At 40.8% G+C, this 20,473-nt stretch overlaps 1 protein-coding gene across 1 annotated transcript in view; it reads right to left on the bottom strand.

Annotated features, from left to right (window-relative positions):
- Window positions 1–11,740: 11,740 nt before the first annotated feature.
- Window positions 11,741–20,473, bottom strand: part of SCN11A (sodium voltage-gated channel alpha subunit 11) — a gene marked incomplete at both ends in the record, with an annotated part of 67,074 nt that continues 58,341 nt past the window's right edge. The window contains 3 exon segments of the mRNA XM_084247800.1: window positions 11,741–12,771; window positions 15,578–15,848; window positions 19,890–19,990. Coding sequence (XP_084103926.1) covers window positions 11,741–12,771; window positions 15,578–15,848; window positions 19,890–19,990 — 1,403 coding nt within the window.

Genomic DNA, 20,473 nt, shown 5'->3' with positions numbered 1-20,473 from the left:
GGTAACTGGTATCTGCTTGTGGATGGCAGGAGGCCACTGATTCCTGAAGCTCTGCGGGTTGGGTTGAGTGGAGACAAACTTTCTTTGAAGCTTAGCGGCTGGCAGAGTGTCTGGTCCTGCAGAAGCCTGGGCTAGGTCTGGAGCAGGGATGAGGTCTGGGGTGGGGAATTTCCTCATCTAGCATCTCTCTGAGCTGTATAGATACCTGGAGACAGAAGGAGGAACTGCAACCTGGGCCCTGGGCATAGATCTGGCCATACCTCCCCTCCCCTTTCTCCAGCGCAGGTGGAAACTCCTGAGGTGCCTGGGTGAGGAAAGAGCACCCAGTAGAGTCAGTGCAGCCAGCTTTCAGCCGCAGAAGGAAGCAGAACCTACCTCTCCTGTCCTCTTGCCATTGAATGCTTCGTTATTAAAAAGAATCCTTTAAGACCATTTGATGATTTGGACTAAATAAAGCCATGCTCCCACTCCAATTGAGCTTATAATGGAGTCTAATTTTATAAAGAAGCCAATTAATGGCTTTGTAAATATAAAAGAAAGAATCCCTGCTTTTTTTTTTTCTTGACCAAAAGGCCCCAGAAGTTAGTCCTGTAAAAATGTCAAGTCTTGCTTTAAAGAATGGCAGGAGTTTTTAGAGGAGAATAACAGGAAATGACTCACGGAGGGCACCCTGAGGCCGCCCAGCTATACAAAGGGGCCCCCTGCGCAGTAATGCCAGGCTGCTGGCCAACTGCAGGGAGGAAAGCGCCCCGCCCACGGGGAGGGGGGCTGTCTTCTCCAGGCTGGGGCTTTCTCTGTGGGGCCCAGGAACTGCTGGCATGCTGGCTTGCAGGGATCCAACAGCGTGGCGAGGTTGAGAGGTGCCCAGAGGCAAGATCTGGTGCCTCCAGGAACACGCACCTAGAAACCATGCCAAATTAACTGCATAAACTGCTAGGCGAGGGACTTATCCGGACCTGATTTTCTGTGGGTCTCCCCTTGATCCCATCAGATGAGCAGGTGGAAACCTGGAAGATGCCTCTCCTGGCTTCCTGTGGAGGAACTTAGTCCTAGATCTCTAGTTCTGCCAGCTAGCTTCCTCTCTCCCGCCCCTTCACTTCCCTTTGCCCCTCTGCCCGCTCTTCTCCCCCTTGTCCTTTGGCCTCCCTAGTTCCTAGACTTGCCCTGCCCAAGGGCATCTCAAAGCCCGGGGCTCTACTCCAGAATCCCAATCTTCAGGTGGTGGATGGGTCGAGCTGTTCACATGGAACCCCCAAGCAGAGTGGGACAAGTGAATTCTGTCTAGAAAGGGGAAACCAATGGTTCACCATTGTTCTACATTTCCAAAGCAGCCTCAACCAGGAGCAAAAGTGGGCTCTTGTGTCCCATGAGGAAGGGCTCCCCTGGCTCAAAAGAGCTGCCTTTTTGGATTTGGAACAACTCTCTCAGGGGCCACAGCGTTTAATTGTGATTTGTCATGTGACATAGGACCCCAGAAGTGGGAATGAAGCAGGGTATGGTTTTGGGGCAGCAGAGAAAGCCCACGTTCCCACACAGAGCCTCCTCTCCACCTGTGTCCAAGCTGTTCTCCGTGCTGGGATAGGAGCCACAGAGTTTGAGGGAGGGCAGGAATCTTCTAAGTCATCTTGGAGTGACGTTAAGCAGAGAAGCTTTCTGAGGTGGAATCCAAAGCTGCTCTGGGAAAGGTGACAAGAAGGGGAGGGTCATTCCAGTGGAGGGGCTGGGAGGGAAGATGATGTGGGGGCAGGAACCACCGGGATTATGCCAAGAGCAGCCGGAGGGCTGGCAGGGTCTGGCTGGGAAGGAGCAAGTGGGTGGATTAGCGGTAAATGTCCATTATGCACTGAAAGACAATGGCTCTCTCATTCTCTGTCTCTCCTGGGCCAGCCTGAGCATTTAACCCATGCCTGAGACCAGCTGTGGTGCAACTGGGGTCAGCTGATGAAAGGTCTGGAGTGGTGGGCGGAGCTGGGCACCATACAAGAAAGGTAGCCAGATGGCTCTAGCCTGGATGGTGCTTTGCATAATTCTTTGAATTTAATTATACAGTATTTACCCTCTAAACCAACAGAATTCCTCCCTCTTTTCAACACCTGTTTTCTTTTTGGCATTTCTGCTCCTAACATCCCCCAACAGACCCTCAACCTGGATGTGTCCCTGTTCTGATCATCTAGAGATGAGGAACAGTGAGGATGAACCAGCTAAACACATGCCTCTGGGAACACCCAGAGGCTGCCCTTCCATTTGATGAGTGTCAAAATTACACCCATACAGGGGAGGTGCCTCTCTAGAGGTCACACAGCCAGTTGGTGGCCCAGTAGACATCAGGTTCCCGCTACACAGTGAGGAAGGCAGGGAAGTTTTCTCAGCAGCGGGTAGGAGCGGGAATGCAGCTGCAGGCCCCAGTGGCTCTGAGAAAAGGCTGCTGTGGGGCTCATCAGAGCATTCTTAAGTGTAATTGACTTTCAGGCATTAAACTTTTACCAGAATGAGCTCACAAAGTCTGTAGGGAGAAGGAAAGTGCCTGGCATTTCCTGCCTCTAGGGGCCATGTCTGGGGTGCAGAAAGCCCATCCTCCAGGCTGTAGGCTGAAGCCCTCCCCTGGGAGGGAGAGGAGGGTCGAGGCCCCAGAAGAGAATGCAGGTTAGGACAAAGTGTATTCAGAGGCCAACTGGATCTCACTAATTAGGGGCAACGAGGAGGGTGGGAGGGAGCTAAGACCACTCACCCAATAGCCCTCAGCAATCATGCCCTGCGCAGAATGACTACTACAAGGATAAGGGAGAAGAGACAGAGAACTCAGACCCCGCCCATAGGGAGCACTCCTGAGTCCCTAACCATGTTTACTTCCTGTTTTGTCCCTAAGCCCACCCTACCATCAATCATGGACCTGTTTACGTCATTACCAATCTTTGGGCATCTGTTTCCTTATCTGTATAACAAGAAGATGGACAAGATGATGTCTTGAGATTTTTTGAGCTTTGTCATTCCCTAAGGAAGGAGTTATCACAATTATACCAAGGGCTTTTTCCAAATTCCAATTCTATTCCCACCCCCCCAGACAGGATGTCATCTTTGCTTGATGTGTCTCCCCAAATAGATGGGCAGGTGCTGAGGCTTAGCAGTCCCTCCCTTTAGACATTAAAAGTAAAATATGAGATGAACAAGCTAATTGAGACTTCCACTTAAAGCCAAAAATTTAAGGGCTGGGCATATATATATACTTATTGAAGTAAAACTGACATACCAAAAATTGAACATAAGTAAAGTATACTTTTTAACATTTGATAGATTTTTGACATATATCATTCACTTGTAAGTCCATAATCAAATCAAGAGAGTGAACATATCAATCATCCCCAAAAGTTTTCTCATGCCCTATTATCCCCCTTTCTTTCTTTTTTTTTTTTAAGATTTATTTATTTATACAAGCATTGGGTACAGTCAGAAGCGTGGGAGGGTGAGAGAATTCACCAGAGCCAGAGCGGGGAACAGAACAAGCAGACCGACATAATACACTGCTGAGGGGAGAAGCAGGCACAGCAGGAGAGGTCTGCATGCCATGTGGGACCCTCGCCAGTGACCAGGGATCGAACCGGCACTGCAGAGGCTGCAGGCAGCTTTGCAGGCCAGCGCTCAACCGCTGCACCACCAGGGGAGGCCCTATCCTCCTTTCTTCCTAAATCTTCCCCATCCCCAGGGTCTCTACCAGGGTTTCTATGACTATTGTTTAGTTACATTCTCTGGGGCTTTATATAAATGGAAATATACAGTATATACTTGTTTTATTTAGTTTCTTTACCTAGCATAATTCTTTTGAGAGTCATTTGTGTCACTGTATGTATCAATTATTCATTTCTTTTACTGGGTAGATATACCAAATTTATTACCCTATTTACCTGTTGATGGATATTTGGGGTGTTCAAAGTTTAGAACCATTCAAATAAAGGGGCTATTCAACAGCCACTATTGATAAAAACACTAAAAATGGGGGTAAATAAAACATACCAACATCATAAAGGCCATAAATCACAAACCCACAGCTGACATCTCAATGGTGAAAAATTGCAAGATTTCCTGCTAAGATCTGGTACAAAACAAGGATGTCCACTTTTACCATTACTATTCAACACAGTATTGGAATTCCTAGCTACAGCAATTAGGTAAGAGGAGGACATAAAAGGAATCCAAATTGGGAAAGAAGAAGTAAAACTATCACTATTTGCGGATGACATGATAATGTACATGGAGAACCCTAAAGACTCCACTAAAAAAACTAATTAAAACAATCTATCAGTTCAGCAAAGTGGTAGGTTACAAACTCAATATACAAAAATCAGTTTGTTCTTATATGCAAATAAGCTAGAAGAGAAAGAAATCAAGAAAACAATACCATTTGCAACAGCATCAAAAAGAAGTAAATACTTAGGAGTAAACTTAGAAAAGGAAGTGCAGGACCTCTACAACGAAAATTATCAGACATTGTTAAAAAAAAATAGAAGACACAAAGAAATGGAAAGATACTCCCTCCTCATGGATTAAATGAACATCATTAAAATGGCCATCTTACCTAAAGCAATATATTGATTTGATGCAATCCCTATCAAAGTTTCAATGGCATGCTTCAAAGAAATAGAACAAACATTACTGAAATTCATATGGAACTACAAGAGACCCTGTATAGCCAAAGCCACCCTGACAAAAAAAAAAGAGAATGAATGGTGGTATCACATGTCCAGACTTCAAACTATACTACAAAGCTATAATAATCAAAACTGTATGGTAGGACCAAAAACAGACACATGGACCAACTGGATTAGAACTGAGAGCCCAGAAAAGACAATTAAATGGATAGTTAATCTATGACCAAGGAGCCAATCTATCACCAAGAGTATACACTAGAGAAAGCAAAGTCTTCTCAATAAATGGTGTTAGGAAAACTGGACAGCCACATGAGAGGGTGAAACTAGACCACTCTCATACCATACACAAAAGTTAATGCAAAATGGGTAAAAGACTTGGGTATAAGACCTACTTATTTTGGTTACAATTTACACATTTTTTTTTCTCTAGGAGAAGCTGTCCATTTGAAAAAAGATGAAATCCTGCCATTTGCAACAACATGGATGGACATAGAGAGTATAATGCTAAGTGAAATAAATTAGATAAATAAAGAAAAAACGAGTTGACTTCACTCATGTGGGACATAAGGAAACCAAAACACATGAACAAAAAAAAATAAAACAGACTCTTAGAATATAAGAACAATGTAGTGGTTACCAGAAGAGAAGAGAGAAGTGTAAATCAGTTTAAAAGAAAAAAGGGAGGGGTAGTTAATTGTATGGTAAAGGATGGAAACTAAATTTTTGGTGGCAAACATAAACAATATATTTACAGATGTTAATTTATAATGTTGTACACCTGAAACCTATATAATATTACAAACCTACATTACTTGAATGAAAGTTTTTGTTTTTGTTTTTGTTTTTAAAAGAGAAACATGTAGTTTCTATCTCTAGTGGAAGCTGAAGTCACTGACTTGGGGACTCTTTTTCTTGAAATAAGTTTAAGTGCCATACATTTTCCTCTAAAAACTACTTTAGTTATATCCTACACATTTTCATATATTGTGTTTTTATTTCCAGTATACTTTCTAATTTCCCCCTTTGATTTCTTAGAAGTTACTTGACTACATTATTAGTCTTTCTTTCTTTTGCTAACTTTAGGCTTAGTGTTTTCATCTAGCTTTCTGAAGTACAAAGTTGAATTGTTAATTTGCAATTATTTTTTCTTAAATTTGGCATTTACCATAAACTCTCTTGCATCCCATACTGTGCATCATTTACCTCATGATTTTTTTTTTAATTTCCCTTTTGGTGTTTTCTTTGAGCTATTGGTTGTTCAGCAGTGTATTGTTCAATTTCCATGTATCTATGAATTTTCCAACTTTCCTCCTTTTTTCTAGTTTTATGCCATTATAGTTAGAAAAGATACTTTATACAATTTCAATATTCTTAATTTTTAAAGACTTGCATTTTAGCCTGTGTCTAAAGCTTCCTGGTTGTAGGACCATCCAGAAATAAATGAAGAAAAGATATAAAAACATCAGAAAATCAGTAAAATTAATAGTTATTTTCTTGGAAAATAAAATTGACCAATCCTTTAGCTAGACTAATCAAGAAAAAAAAAAAGGCGAGAGGACTCAGATAAATAAACTTAATAAAAGAGGAGACACAGGACCTCCCTGGTGGGTGAAACAAAGGGTTAAGTACCGCACAATGAAGCTGTCCACTGCTTCTGCAGCATGAGTTTAATCCCCCGCCATCCAGGATGCTACTCACATGGCACATCAGACCTCTCCTGTCTCTCCCACTGCTCCCCTCAGCAGTGTATTTCAGTCAGTCTGCCTGTTCTGCTCCCCACTCTGTCTCTGGTGAATCCTTTGACCCCCCGCATCTCTGGCCTGTACCACAGTTCTTGTATGCATCAATAAATAAATCTTTAAAAGAAAAAAGAGGAGACTTAGCAAATTAAATAACTTAGAAAAAATGTGTAAGTTTCTAGAAACTTAATCATGAAGGGTTAGGGTTAGAGTTAAGCCTGGTTTACTCCAGAAGTGATTTTAAAATATAGAAAGAGCTTAGAGTATGGAGAGGAAATAAGGCGACTTGAAGTTGATTGGCATGGGTCCAAGTTTGTTTTTAACCTTATGCTTGTCCAGAGTGACTTGGGTTGGGGAACTGATGGAGATGAAGGGAAACTAAATTGGCACCTCTATAATACCTCTTGGTTATCACCACTCTCTGACTAGCACACTTTTTTTTTTTTTTAGAGGCATGTTTTATTTATTTATTTGTTTGTTTGTTTGTCTGTTTGTTTTTTGTTTATGCATGCACTGGGTACAGTCAGAAGCGCGGGAGGGTGAGAGAATTCACCAGAGCCAGAGCAGGGAGCAGAGCAGGCAGAAGGACCGAAGTACACTGCTGAGGGGAGCAGCGGGCGGCAGGAGAGCTCTGCGCGCCATGTGGGACCCTCCTCCGGTGGCCGGGGAGCAGCCGGGGATCGAACCGGTGTCGCAGAGGCTGCGGGCAGCTTCGCAACCCATCGCTGAACCGCTGCGCCACTGGGGAAGCCCTGACTAGCACACTTTTAATATACATTAGTAGAAGTATATTTTCCAAAAGGAGAAGGCAATACCATCTTGCCTCCTGGGTATCAAGTGTTAGAGGAAATAGATAAGCCAGAATTTCCCTGGAGAAGGAGGGAGAGAATTGCAAAAGAATAGAAACTATGTCAGAACATTATGGGCCTGAGTACCTTGATAGAACTGAGATGTTAAATTTGGAGAAAGAGCACACTGTCTCCCTAATGCAGGTTTCTACATTGTAAGAACTTTGAAAACATGCGTTATCTTCAGAAGAGAAGAAACGGATGATGAAAGGTTTGCAGGCATTACTACGAAGTCTCTGTACCCTTCTTTCAAACTAGTCACACTATCCCTTCTTGTCTGTGGACAGTGTGGTGGTGGTGTGCTCTGGACGCAGACAGCTTGGATAGGAATCCTGTCAGACCATTTATTGACTGTGACCTTGTACAAGTATCTTAATTACTTTACATGCCTCAGTTTCCTCTTATGAATAAACAAAGGTTAAAAATAGTTTCTATGTAGGGCCTCCCCGGTGGCGCAGCAGTTGAGCGCTGGGTTGCGAAGCTGCCTGCAGCCTCTGCAGCCGGTTCGATCCCCGGCTGCTCCCCAGCCACCGGAGGAGGGTCCCACATGGCGAGCAGACCTCTCCTGCCGCCCGCTGCTCCCCTCAGCAGTGTACTTCGGTCCTTCTGCCTGCTCTGCTCCCCGCTCTGGCTCTGGTGAATTCTCTCACCCTCCCGCGCTTCTGACTGTACCCAGTGCATGTATAAACCAAACAAACAAATAATAAATAAATAAATAAGACATGCCTCTAGAAAATTAAAAAAAAAAAATAGTTTCTATGTATAGAGCTGCTGTGAAGATTAAACAAAGCAATGTGGATGAAGTGGCTACCAAGTCCAGAATAAGTGTTCAATAAATGTTAGTACCTGTTTTCGCACTGCATGTTTGATTACTCCTTTTGCAGGAGGCACGGGATTGCCCACTGAATGGCCCTGCGGCTTCTATCTGTGTTGCCAGGCAACAAGCTATCAGGCACTAGTGACTCCCCTCCCTGAGCAAGAGTTGCTGTATAGGAATTCAGCTTCCCCAAGGGCACTGGGTGCTAGTAGCTGACATTCCAAGACAGCTTCCTGAAACATCTGGCTCCTGAACTTGGGTTGTTTAGAAGGCAAGCTCTCACCCTTGCCTAATAAAAAACTAGAGAAGCAGGGAGTAGAATCCTTTCTGGAATTCAACCACACTGTGCCCTGGCTCCTTTCATGCATCTTGGCGGAAAGGAAAAAAGGTGAGACCATCGAGCTCACCTTGTCTGTGAATATCTCTGTGCCTACATGTCATTGGATGCACCTTCACTTACCTCCCCAGTCTTCCCTGAACTGTCTGATTCCTCCTCTTTATCCTCTGAAGGCATGCCCTCAGGACAAATCTTCCGCCTCCTAGATCTGCTCCTGGGGTTTCAAGTGTCACCTTGTGCTGAGGACTCCTGTACATGTCTGCCCTCAAGTTTCAGGTCTGAATGGACATCGTCACTTGGACCTGGCATCTTAAACCTTTAAAATATTCAAAGAGGAACTGATTTTTAGATTTTCTTTTTTCCTTAGCCATAAAAATCATTAAAAATAAGCCAAAACAAAACACAAACCCCCTTGTTCTTCTTATACTCATTAACTTGGTGCCCTGTACTGCCATCCATCTGGTCACCCTGACCCAAAATCCTAAGGTTCCCCAGGACATTCAGTTGTCACAGCATCCTAGTCACACCACCTTGCCCCTGCCTCCCTCCTCACTCCATGTCTCTTTCCCACCAGAACTAGTATTATGGATTCTCTTTCCTCCATTCTCCTCTGTATAAATTAACCTGTCTGTTAAATTTTTCTCCCCTCCTCTAATACCTTCCATGACTCCCTAATGCTGAAGTATAACTCCTTACACTGGCATTTGAGGCTCTCACAAAAAAAAAAAAAAAGTCTATTTCTAAGATTCAGTTGCTGCTCCACTCTCTGTGCTCTATGGCCAGTGTGTGGGCAGCTCGTACTTCCTTGCACTTTCTGCACTCTGCACCCCATGGTGCTATGTCCTCTCCTCCACTTCAAACATCCTCCTGAATCACCTCCATTTGTCAAAATTCTATACATCTAACAAGCTCACCTCAGATGCTTCCCACACTCCGTCCCTTCCCTGGCGAAGCCTTCTTGAGAGCCTGCTCGATTCACACTTTCAGGACAGAGGTGCAGTCCTGGTTTGTGCCACTTGTTACACTGCATGGTATTACCATCACTGAATATTGTCTCACTCTCCTCCAAATTAGCACATGTGTTCTTGTGGCTGAAAGCCATTGGCTTGAAATAGTTTATACAAGGTGATGTAGCACTGACCCTCAGGCCATGTTCATGGATTGAACTGAGTAGGGGCTGATTTATCTGAAGAAGAGAAGACTCAAAGGACAAGGGACTGGTTTCATATGTTGTACACATTTCCTGTGAACATATAGTCTGGTTCCCAGGAGGATAGAGCCCAGGCCAGCATCTGATGCCTCTTGGGAGAATACTGGGCCCACATATAGAGAGAGGTATCTTTGGGCAGTATGAGCTTTCCATCACATCTCAGGATTTAGGAAATTTAGCACTTCTTGTCTTGGCACTTCTTCCTTATCCCTCCGGCTCTTTGAGTGCTAGGTTCACACACAGATGCTGTGACATTCTCGAAAAAGAACATGTTGGGCATTTGCTGCCACCTAGTGAAGGAAGGCTGGCTCAGCCTCTTGCTAAAGTCAAGCAGATCCTGTGATTTCCCCCCAGCAGCTGGCTCTATTAATACAACCCTGAAGACAGGGGACACTCTGGAGTCAACAGATGTGTGTTTCTGTACAGAACAGATTGCATCCAAGCCCCTACATTGTAATCTGGATGGGGAAGACCATATCCTTCTAGATCTTCCTCTGCCTGCCTACTTGAATGCTGGTCAGTCATCATTTTCAGAAAAATTAGTAGGGATCTGTAAGATTCATAATCAGAGGCATCTTTAGGGAAACCTCAAACAGAACTGGCCATGACTCTAGAACTGGTGATTGTCACAAGGCTCTCTAAGCCCTGAACAAAGTCCCTGAGCCTCTGCCTCAAAGTTTTCTGGTTCTGAAACCACCTATTCCCCTTTCCCAGCTTGGCTCCATCAGGTGAGTGATCACACTCACTGGGATGTCCCTTCCTCGTTGAGTTAGTGAGAGGTACAGATGTGCAGCAAGGAGCAGGGCAGAGTCTTGGATCTCACAGAATCCATGCTGATAGACATGCCAGCGCCCCCACCTGTCTAAAGGTGTAGAATTCCAGGGCTATTTCTGCAGGATTTTCCTCTACCTAGATTAGCACAATGTAAAGTCTTTGTCTAGTCTCTTTGGGGGTTGACAACCTGATATTGTATCAGATCTGGGGATCTCCAGTCTTTAGGGCAGTCATGGACTACACCTGAGGTCGAGTCTTTCTGCAGATTAAAATTGTTCTCTGGGCTACATTTCTAGGAGACATCCAGCCAGAACTGAGTGTAGGGCTCAACAGATGGCTAAAATCACTTCTAACCATGTCTTATGGCTCCCATACCTGGGGTCCAAGTGTTGCTAAGAGGACACACTCTCCAAGGTGCCCACTGCAGACATTTTAGTCAGAATTAAGGGAGACTTTCTAATGGTGCCAGCCAGTGATGCACTGGATCCAGGAAGAGCCGGTTCACAGGATCTGATTGCGAGCCTCTCTCCCCAACTCCATATTCAGTTAACATCAGATGCTTAAAATCAGCCACAATAGCAGTATTCATACCACAGAAATCAGTAAATGCTGCAAATCATTTTTTTTTCCCTGAAGAGTCAACTGTTATACATTCATCAGCAAAACCACTGGCTCCAACCTTTAATCTCAAATAAAGCATCACATTAAACTATGACATACAAAACAAGGAATATTTTTAGTATACAATTTGAATGAAGTGTAAACTGAAAGTCTCATTTATTTATTTTTTCCCAAATATATATAACAGAGATTGTAGCTGGTGAAAGATAGGGTGGTAATTGATAAACGAAGATCACATTAGGCTTGAAAATAAACCCCAAATATTTAATGTTGGTAAAAACAAATCTGCAATAAGCTGCTTATTTATTGGCAGATTTTGATTTTTCACTTAACATGCAAAATAGCTGCATGTGATAAAGCACATACTTGCATTGGGAAAAGCACAAGACAAAGTATTGGATATTGTACCTAGAAACATGGGAAAACACAATTTCAATTTTTTATTTTTTTTTAGTTCTTGTTCTTTTATTTTGACATAATTTGAATTGTGTTTCCAATCCTAACATTAGTGTGCCCTCCATGGCACTCTCTAGTATGTTCTTACTTATTAAACACTACCAGATGTTAACAGCCTTATTTTGTATCTCTGCAAGAATCACTTGAAGTGAACATTGAAATATCATTTCTTTCAGTCAGAAAAGCACAATGGCTTGTTCCATGAGTCCACTGCTTGTTCTTCTACTGAGCTGTGGACCCCCAGTAGCTCAGAGCCTGGAGAGAAGGCTGTAAGGTAAGGGTGAATGTGATGGGCTCAGTCATAGTGGACCTTGCCCTCAGTTACCCCGGAGCTGGGCAAGTCTCCATTGCAGAGAGTCTGGAGAGCGGCTTGAGGTCTGCCTTCCAACAGACACCTGGTCACTTTCACCCTGTGATTTCGAAATGCCTTTTGAATAACAGCAGCACATCTTTCCTCTTCCTTCCTCTTCGTGGTGGTGATTATGGGTTCATATAACTTCTTGAAAGGGTTGGCCTCCATGAACTTCTCTTCCATCATTGCTTTCATGCTATCCAGGCCACTGGAGTCTCCGAGTACCCTTGCGGTGAAAGCAAAGAGAATATCCATGCAGTGGAGGCGATCTCCATCCACCATGGGCAAGTCCATTACTAGAAATTGAAATCTATTTGGCTTTGCCACACGCAAAGGTTCAGGAAGGGCATCAGCAAAATCAGAAAGGGCAGAATATTTGATAAACTGTGTTGCTTCCGGGTCAAACTTTTCCCAAACTTCATAGAATATTTCAAAGTCATCTTCACTCAAAGGGTCCTCACTTTCTTCAGTGGCTGTATTGAAGTTTTCCAGAATCACAGCAATATACATATTGACAACAATGAGAAAGGAGATGATGATGTAGCTGACGAAGTAGGCTGTGGCTATGGCAGAGCGGCTACAGTTCTGAATTTCGGGGTTACATTCAGGCGTGCCTTCTCGCAACATGGGTCTGAGGAGACTGTCCCAGCCTGCAGATGTGGTTATCTGGAAGAGACAGAGCATGCTACCAACAAAAGTTTGGAAGTTGAATATGTCATCAATGCCAGCCTCTAACTTCACATCACTAAAGCATTTCATACCAAAAATGGCATAGATAAACATTATCAGAAAGAGGAGAAGGCCAATGTTGAACAGAGAAGGAAGTGACATCATCAGAGCAAAAAGGAGCGTCCTGATTCCTCGAGCTGCACGAACGAGTCTTAGGATTCGGCCAATCCGGGCCAAGCGGATAATTCTGAGGAGCGTCGGAGGAAAGGGAATGTGCTTCTTTCCCAAGGCAGTAACTATTGAACCTTAGCAGAAGGAGAAGGGTCAATCAATTTCAGCAAGCAGCAGTTGATGAATTCAGCCCCAGTTTGTCTCTCCTGCCTTGGCATTTCAGGACCATTTTTTTAATCAACACTTTGTAATTTATGCACAAAAGTAATAATTTTTTACTACTATTAGGGAATATATCTATCTATGCCTTAACTGGGAAGTAATTTCCAAGGGCATACAATTTTAGATGGGTTCCAAGGCATCTAAATTATTGAGACACTTAAAAAAAGGAAAGAGAATATGGTTTATAAAAGGCTATTTTGTGAGTTATCACATGCACTTGAAGTAAAATATTTATGTTGGGTATTTAAGGTTTCTTATGGGGTAACAAATATTAGTCTTCCATTTTTAAAGTGGATAAAAATGATGGAAAACAGATAAACTACAGATAGAATCTTTCAGATTAGAGTGCAAGGAGAAATTTCTACATCTGAAGGTTCACTGGAAACCTCAGCTGTCAATAGAAATTATAGAACCCCTAACCCCAACATTCCTTATTTGTATAAAGGAATTAGAACATAGTAAGGATAGCACTGGAAGAATATGGTTTGAAGATGCTCATCTCTGAGCTGAAGCTGCCATGGACCTCTCACATTTGTCAATACATTCATTCCAAGGACTCCTGAGGTCAAACTCAAAAAGTTTAAGGTAGTAAACTGAAGAAATGTCATCTCAAGCAGAGGTGTCTACAAACAACTTAATATTTGGCCTAAAATGTCACCCTGCTCTTTCATTGCCTGTTATGCAGGCAAGTGATACAAGGATTTAAATCAACGCACATTTTGGCCCAAATATTGTAGAATGGCTGGAACATGCTTGCCTTGTGTAGACATGGCCTTGCTCTTGCTCTGAGGGTCCTCTGAGGTCATTAGGGGATGATGGGCAGTCAAAATTATCTGCCATCACCTAATGACTAAAGAGAACTAGTTGATGACATACTTAATAACTGGTGCCAAAGAAGTCTAATTCATATGTGAATTGGGCAGTCAACCCTGTGGGATGTGGACTTTATTAAAGCATCCATTCAATAACAAACGGAGGAGGCTCATTTTAAAGGCCCACATCTTGTATGCATATTACTTGCATAAACCCATAGTAATCTGTCCTTTCTCTGAGTTCAGTTCTATTAGACTGCGATCTGGTACTCAATTTCTCTATCTTTTTTGACTCAATATAGTAAGTCTGAATATCTCAACTGGTTTAATTAAAAGCAGGCTTCAATCCTAAAGATTCATTTTGATTGTACTGGTTTTATATTCTCTAAAAGTTTAACCAAGAGGTTGGGACAATGTAGAGGCTAAGTGTTGGATGGCAGACCTCCTGGCAAAGGCATGTAAAATGCTGCCAACATTGATGAGTAGGATTTGACTTAATATATGGATTGTTTCATTCATTGTAGCAAAATGTCATACAGTGTTATGAGTGTAACTATAATTGCCTGGCAGTTGTCAAAAATCAAGGAGAGATATTTCCTCAAACATGCAAAGTCTGGCACTGCCAGGGAAGAGTTCAATGAATAGTGGAATAAGTGAGTGTTTCTTTGCAGATTAGAGGGCGAGTTCTTTAAGCTTTCAGAGGACTTCCTCAGACTCATCCCATCACCATTTTTTAACTTTATTACTGTTGTCAATTTCACCAAGACTTGTGATTGGAGTTGATAAATATTGAAGTGTATCTTACATAACTGTAAGTACGTAGAAGGGTATATTGCTAAACTTTATCTACATAAAATTCATGGCTTAGAAACCATAACAAACTGAAATTGCTTGCTAAAACATCTGCATTGCTATCATGAAGAACCAAAATATTTTGATCTAACTTAGATGCTAATGCATGCTTTCCAAGAAAGCACAAAGCTTCCACTTGCAAAATCAGTTGTCTTTGTCTTTGTTGCTTTTTGAACTATAAGTAGGGCCCAGGGGCATTTTCACATAATTATAAAATGTCAAATTATCAATTTAATTAAAGCAGGCTTCAAAAATCCAGAGTAAACTCTTATGGTTTTGCCATTGAAGAATTTAATTCCAGAGTTGGTGTGTGAGTATGTCTGTGTGTGTTTGATAAAGAGGCTTTTGGCAATAATTCTCTTCTTTATTCCTTTTCCTCCCATTATAGTTCATCCTGCCTATGGTTGAGGAAATAGACTGGTTACATAATGAGACTGGTTGGTTAACAGGTGTATAAGTAGTTGACACAAGTATAGTTCACACGTGGTCTATGTTAACGTGGGTTCTAGAAAAAAGAGAAATCACTGCTTGCCTTATGCCACACTTTTGAACCACAATTTGGATTGGGCCATAGAGGATTTGTATAGGAGGTAAGGGAAGATCCTGCAATGTCACTATAATCTGGCATTCTCATGGACTTTGAATTAAGGAAAAAGATGGAAACTAAATGTCAAATCCTTCAAACTATAGTATGTGCATTAGGGTTTATAGTTGCATGGGAAAAGTACAACTTTGACTTAATTACCTGGGTAACCCAGGTACTTGCCCCAAAACTTTCAGTCATCTTAATTTTGTCTATCTCTATTGAATAAATGATCCACATAATTATTTAACTCTATTTCAATTGTGTATACAGTCAAGGGATTGAAATTATTTTCCATATCCTAGCAACCTTCAAGTAGAGAATGGTATTAGTTCACCTATGTTTTTGGAAACCACAGCAAGCTTAATTTGTTGTTTTATGGGTAGTCAGAACATATTTCCTAATGATACTATTCACAAATTTACTTTTGGCTTTCATATCAAAGTTCCTCTGGCTGCCGATTTTACTTACTAACAATAGAGAGGACCACAACCACACAATCAAATAAATTCCAGCCATTGGTGAAGTAGTATTGCCTCAAAGCAAAGATTTTGATGAGGCACTCAAATGTAAAGATGACCACAAAGGCCAGGTTGAGATGCTCAAGTGTGGATTCTACATGGTCAGGCTGATCATGTGACTCAGCCATCATGAAAACCATGTTGAGGAGAATGAAGCTGATGATGATGACGTCAAAGAATTGGCTTGTCACGATGTCGAACACAAAACCCTGGAATTTGTTCTGAAGGAGAAAAAAAAGGAATAATTGATGATTTTGAGTTGCAAGAATTAGATCACATGCATCAAAAAAGCACATTCATACAACAGAATTTGTTCTCTCACAATTAAAACAGTCTTGAAAAATTCAGAGATTCTTTTAAATGGCAAGAAACTCTTATATGTATTTTTCATTTAAATTTAATTGGATAATTGTTTTTTTTATTTTTATTTTTTATTTTTAAAGATTTATTTACTTATTTATACAAGCACTAGGTACAGTCAGAAGCGCAGGAGGGTGAGAGAATCCACCAGAGCCAGGGTGGGGAACAGAACGGGCAGACCGACGAAATACACTGCTGAGGGGAGCAGCGGGTGCGGCAGGAGATATCCGCGTGCCATGTGGGACCCTCGCCGGGGGCGGGTGATTGAACCGGCGCTCCAGAGGCTGCAGGCAGTTTCGCAGCCCAGCGCTCAACTGCTGCACCACCAGGGGAGGCCCAGATAATTGGTTTTAAGTTGATTAGGCTACGCCTTTAATTCCATTTTAAAACAAAAAATGTAAAAAAATTCTTAGAAACAATATAACTTTGATGTGATTGATGATGCTATTTTACTGAAATAAAACATCCCATGTTGGATTTAATAATAAAAAAATGAACCTTGGTCTGTATATTTTGTCTGTTGCTGTATTTTGAAATCAATAATATCCATGCAGAGAATACCTACTCACACAATTATTTTGGACAACACGAAATTAACATCTCCAAGATTCCATCAGTACATTCAGAATTATCACATCTAATACTTAGACAAAGCTCTGTATTCAAGCAATTCTGAATGCCAATTTTCAAATTTTTGTTCACTTGAAGATTAGGCTATATAAATGGGAAACTGACCCAATGATGACTAAAAAATGGAAGCAGAAAAATGGATTATTTCATATTATTATTGATGGTGAACTTGCATATTGGTTTATACACAGATGGCTAAACTGCTTCACAAAGTGAGTATTTGCTAATTGCTCTAGTGCAGGTCGTGAAATCTGCATGCTTAACCCACCATGTGCAATGAATTGACTCAATTATTTCGCTATTTCCTTTAATCTAACTGCTATGAAGTACTACTTTGTTCTTTACCTAATGGGAAACTGTCCTTAAATACAAACTCAAATACTGATATTAAGTGGCATCCTTGATTACATATTGGTTGTTTTACAAAATTTATATATAGATAGATAGATAGATAGATTATTTTATATCATATTACCACCTCTCAAAGTATGCATATACTGCTGTATTTAAAAAACTCACAGATCCCTAGGAGTTCCTGTCTAGATCCCCTAGACATTTGTTATGGTAATTTGGGCAAAGGATGAAGTTGGTTTGTGATGGTAACAATGGAGAAAGACATAAGTATTTATGTTTAAGAGTTAATGTGGAAATAGAAACAGAAGTCAGAGAGTATTTGAACCGAAAAAGTTAAAGCTGAGACTGTCATTTTCACTTGGTGAGCCATTCAACCCACCAGAGAGCGGAGGATGGACACTTTAAAGGAAGATGATGAAATCATCTTAATCACGATGAGTTTGAGGTGTTAGTAGGGCATCCAGGGAGCCACAGCAATACTGATATGAATTAAAACTATAAGAGCAAACTATATAACTTAGGAGGAGCAGGGGTGTGAGAAGAATGCAGGTAGGGATAACACTGAAGGGGTTTATACATAATTTGGTATCTTTCAAACTTTGAGCTGGGAACCCTCAAACTTTATCGAAGAATCTGGATAAGAAACTTGAAAGTCTCTGTAGGGAAGAGGAATGAGGGCTGAGAATAAATAAACATAAGCACTGATCTTATAGTTCAACTCAAATATTTAGACAAATGGAGATGACAAGCATAAGTTACCGACAGTGATAACTAATCAAAAAACATTCTATGTCACTCTAGAATGTACAATGACTCCTGTACCATAGTGTCATTTTTAAACTCAGTAATGAAGTCACCTGTGGGGTTGCTGTAGGAAGAATCAGAAATGGATTCCAATTCCTTGCTCTACTGTTGGGAATAAAATGTGTCACTTTACAGAAGCAGGTTTTTAGAGATTTTTAAAAATTTGTGAGGAAGTAAAAGTGTGATGTGAGGGCCAACAGCTGATTTGAAGTCTCAACTCAAAGTCATGAACATCTGAGGATATGAGGTTTGATTTGTCTCATGCAACACTGCTCTCTGGAACACAGAAGATTAATGTGAAGCATTAACTGAGGAGATGACTTGGCTGTTGCAATCATTCATTGTGGAGCTTGATTGCCGAGCTGTAATTACACAAGGCAGGCTGTGGGGTGTCACCTGCTCCCATATGAGCCATATAACAAACATGCTATACTCAAGGAAGGGAGGTGGCAGCTTCCCTGTGTGCAGCAGTCCACGCCAACTTCAAGCTCACCTTGTAGCCTACTATATACCCAGGGCAGAGGAGAAGCTTAGAAGCTTAGAAAACTTCGTGAAATAAACTGGTAAATATGTGGGAACATCGTGTGTTTTGTGAGTTTCAGTTAATTCCTATTCTGTGACCAATTCTGTGAGTATTTTAAAATTCTGTGAGTATTTTAAAATTCTGTGAGTATTTTAAAATTCTGTGAGTATTTTAAGGCACTGATAGTACAGCATTCATATGTAAATAAAAATTCACTTTGTCTCTTTAGTTGGCTCAAGTTCAAATAGGAACTTCAAATTAGTATGAGAAAATGAGATTGGTACAAAAGCTACATTTGACTTAGATAAATTGAAATTCGACATACTATTGACAGCTTAAACCTCCCCAAATATAACTTTATCATTAAATCTCTTCATCAAAAATTCTTCATTGTGTACATTCTAAACACCTGGCCCCGGCATGCACAAACATTTTTAGTGCAACACAAATGTTTAAACCTAGTGGGATGTACTCTGTCTGTGCCCTAAAACATAAGTCTCTCATTCAATAAACAATTACCATGCACATTTGTTATGCCAGGCTCTATTCTGAGTGCTGGGAATAGTAGCAAATTAAATAAATATTTGATAAATTTGGGTCTACTGTTCAAATGAAAATATTCATATTCTCTACATGCTTCAGATCTCAAGCCCCTTTTTCATTTTGCTTTCTCCAACTTTTTGGCTCCCAACAGCCCTTTCTGCTTTGAAGTCTTCAAACGCACTTGTCAGAGCTACCAACTGTGCCTGTTGTACTACTTTTTAATGCAGTGCTACCAAATCCCAGTTCCTCAACTAGACTGCAACACCAAAACAGCTTTGGGAGTCGTTTCTATCTTGGTACCTGGTAAAATAGGATTCACAGAGAGCAAGGTTTTAGCAAAATATGACTGCTGGCCCACTGCCTGTTTTGGTGTAGCCTGTGAACTCAGAATAGATTTCACATTTTTCAGTGTTTGGGGAAAAACTCAAGAGATTTTGACATATGAAAATTATATGAAATGCAAATTTTAGCCTCCATAAATCAGTTGTATTGGAACGTAGCCATGTACATCTGTTTTAGATCATTATTGGCTGCTTTTGTGCAGTGATGGCAATGTTGAGTAGTAGCAGCAAAGACCATGTGACCTTCAAATTCTGAAATATCTACTGGCTGACCCTTTACAGAAGAAGTTTGTCAACTCCTGATATAGAAAGTTTATCATAAGTCCTTGTGAAGTGGAAGTGAAGAGGCATGACTTCAATTTCACGCCAGAAAATGTTGATAAAAGATAGTATAAATACATTTTAAATTGGTCAAGATTAAGTTAAAACAAACTGCTAAGTTCACGTCATTGCAGTGAATATATACTAAGCACATATTGTGCACTCACTAAAGAGAAAATTAAAGCTGTTTCCTAGACTCTTGCTATTGAATCTGAATGTCTAATTTTTGTAAGGCCTTGTGCCAAACACCAGTATATCTGGGTTTTATTGAGTTCTTAGATAATGTCTGTAAATTTAAAAGGAAAGGAGAATAGCATTGCAGACATCTGCATTTCTCATAACTACTTAATGGATCCATGTATTCAAAATCAATCAATTGTTCTTACCAGAGGTCTTGGGATTGGCTTTTGAGGTTTTTTGGATCCCAGTTTTTTCATTGCATTATAGTATTTCTTCTGTTCTTCTGTCAAAAAAATATCTTGGCCACCTAAGTATTTGAAGAAGATGAGAGCTAATTATCATTAACAGTTTTATGAAAACAAGTTCAGCATTTTAAGAAATAGTTTTAAAGCTATATTAGCATTCTTAAAATTCTAATGGGAAGCAAAAGCAGCTGGACTCAGGGAGGACTGCAAGGAAACAAGATTTAAATTATAGAATAAGGAAAAAATAAGGTTAATTTTAACCTTTATAAAATAAACAGAGATCATAAATTCTTTGTAAACATCAACAGAAATTTTATAAAAATGAATATATTTCAGCTTACATAAATTGAAGTAGAATGAAACAAAAATAGAAATGACTAACAAAAATGTGCCCAAAATTATATAGTTATGTAAATGCCTGACAAAATAATGAAAAAAAAATTAAATCCACAAAGTGGTAACTGAAAATTTTCTAAACAAATGAATACATATATCACTATTACATATTTTATGATGTAAAATATGTTCAGAGTCATTCTCAGAAA

This window comes from Talpa europaea, assembly GCF_964194135.1.
Source record: "Talpa europaea genome assembly, chromosome: 11".
Classification (NCBI taxonomy): Eukaryota; Metazoa; Chordata; class Mammalia; order Eulipotyphla; family Talpidae; genus Talpa; species Talpa europaea.
The sequence above is the reverse complement of the archived record's forward strand: the minus strand, read 5'-3'. Positions and strand labels throughout refer to the sequence as shown.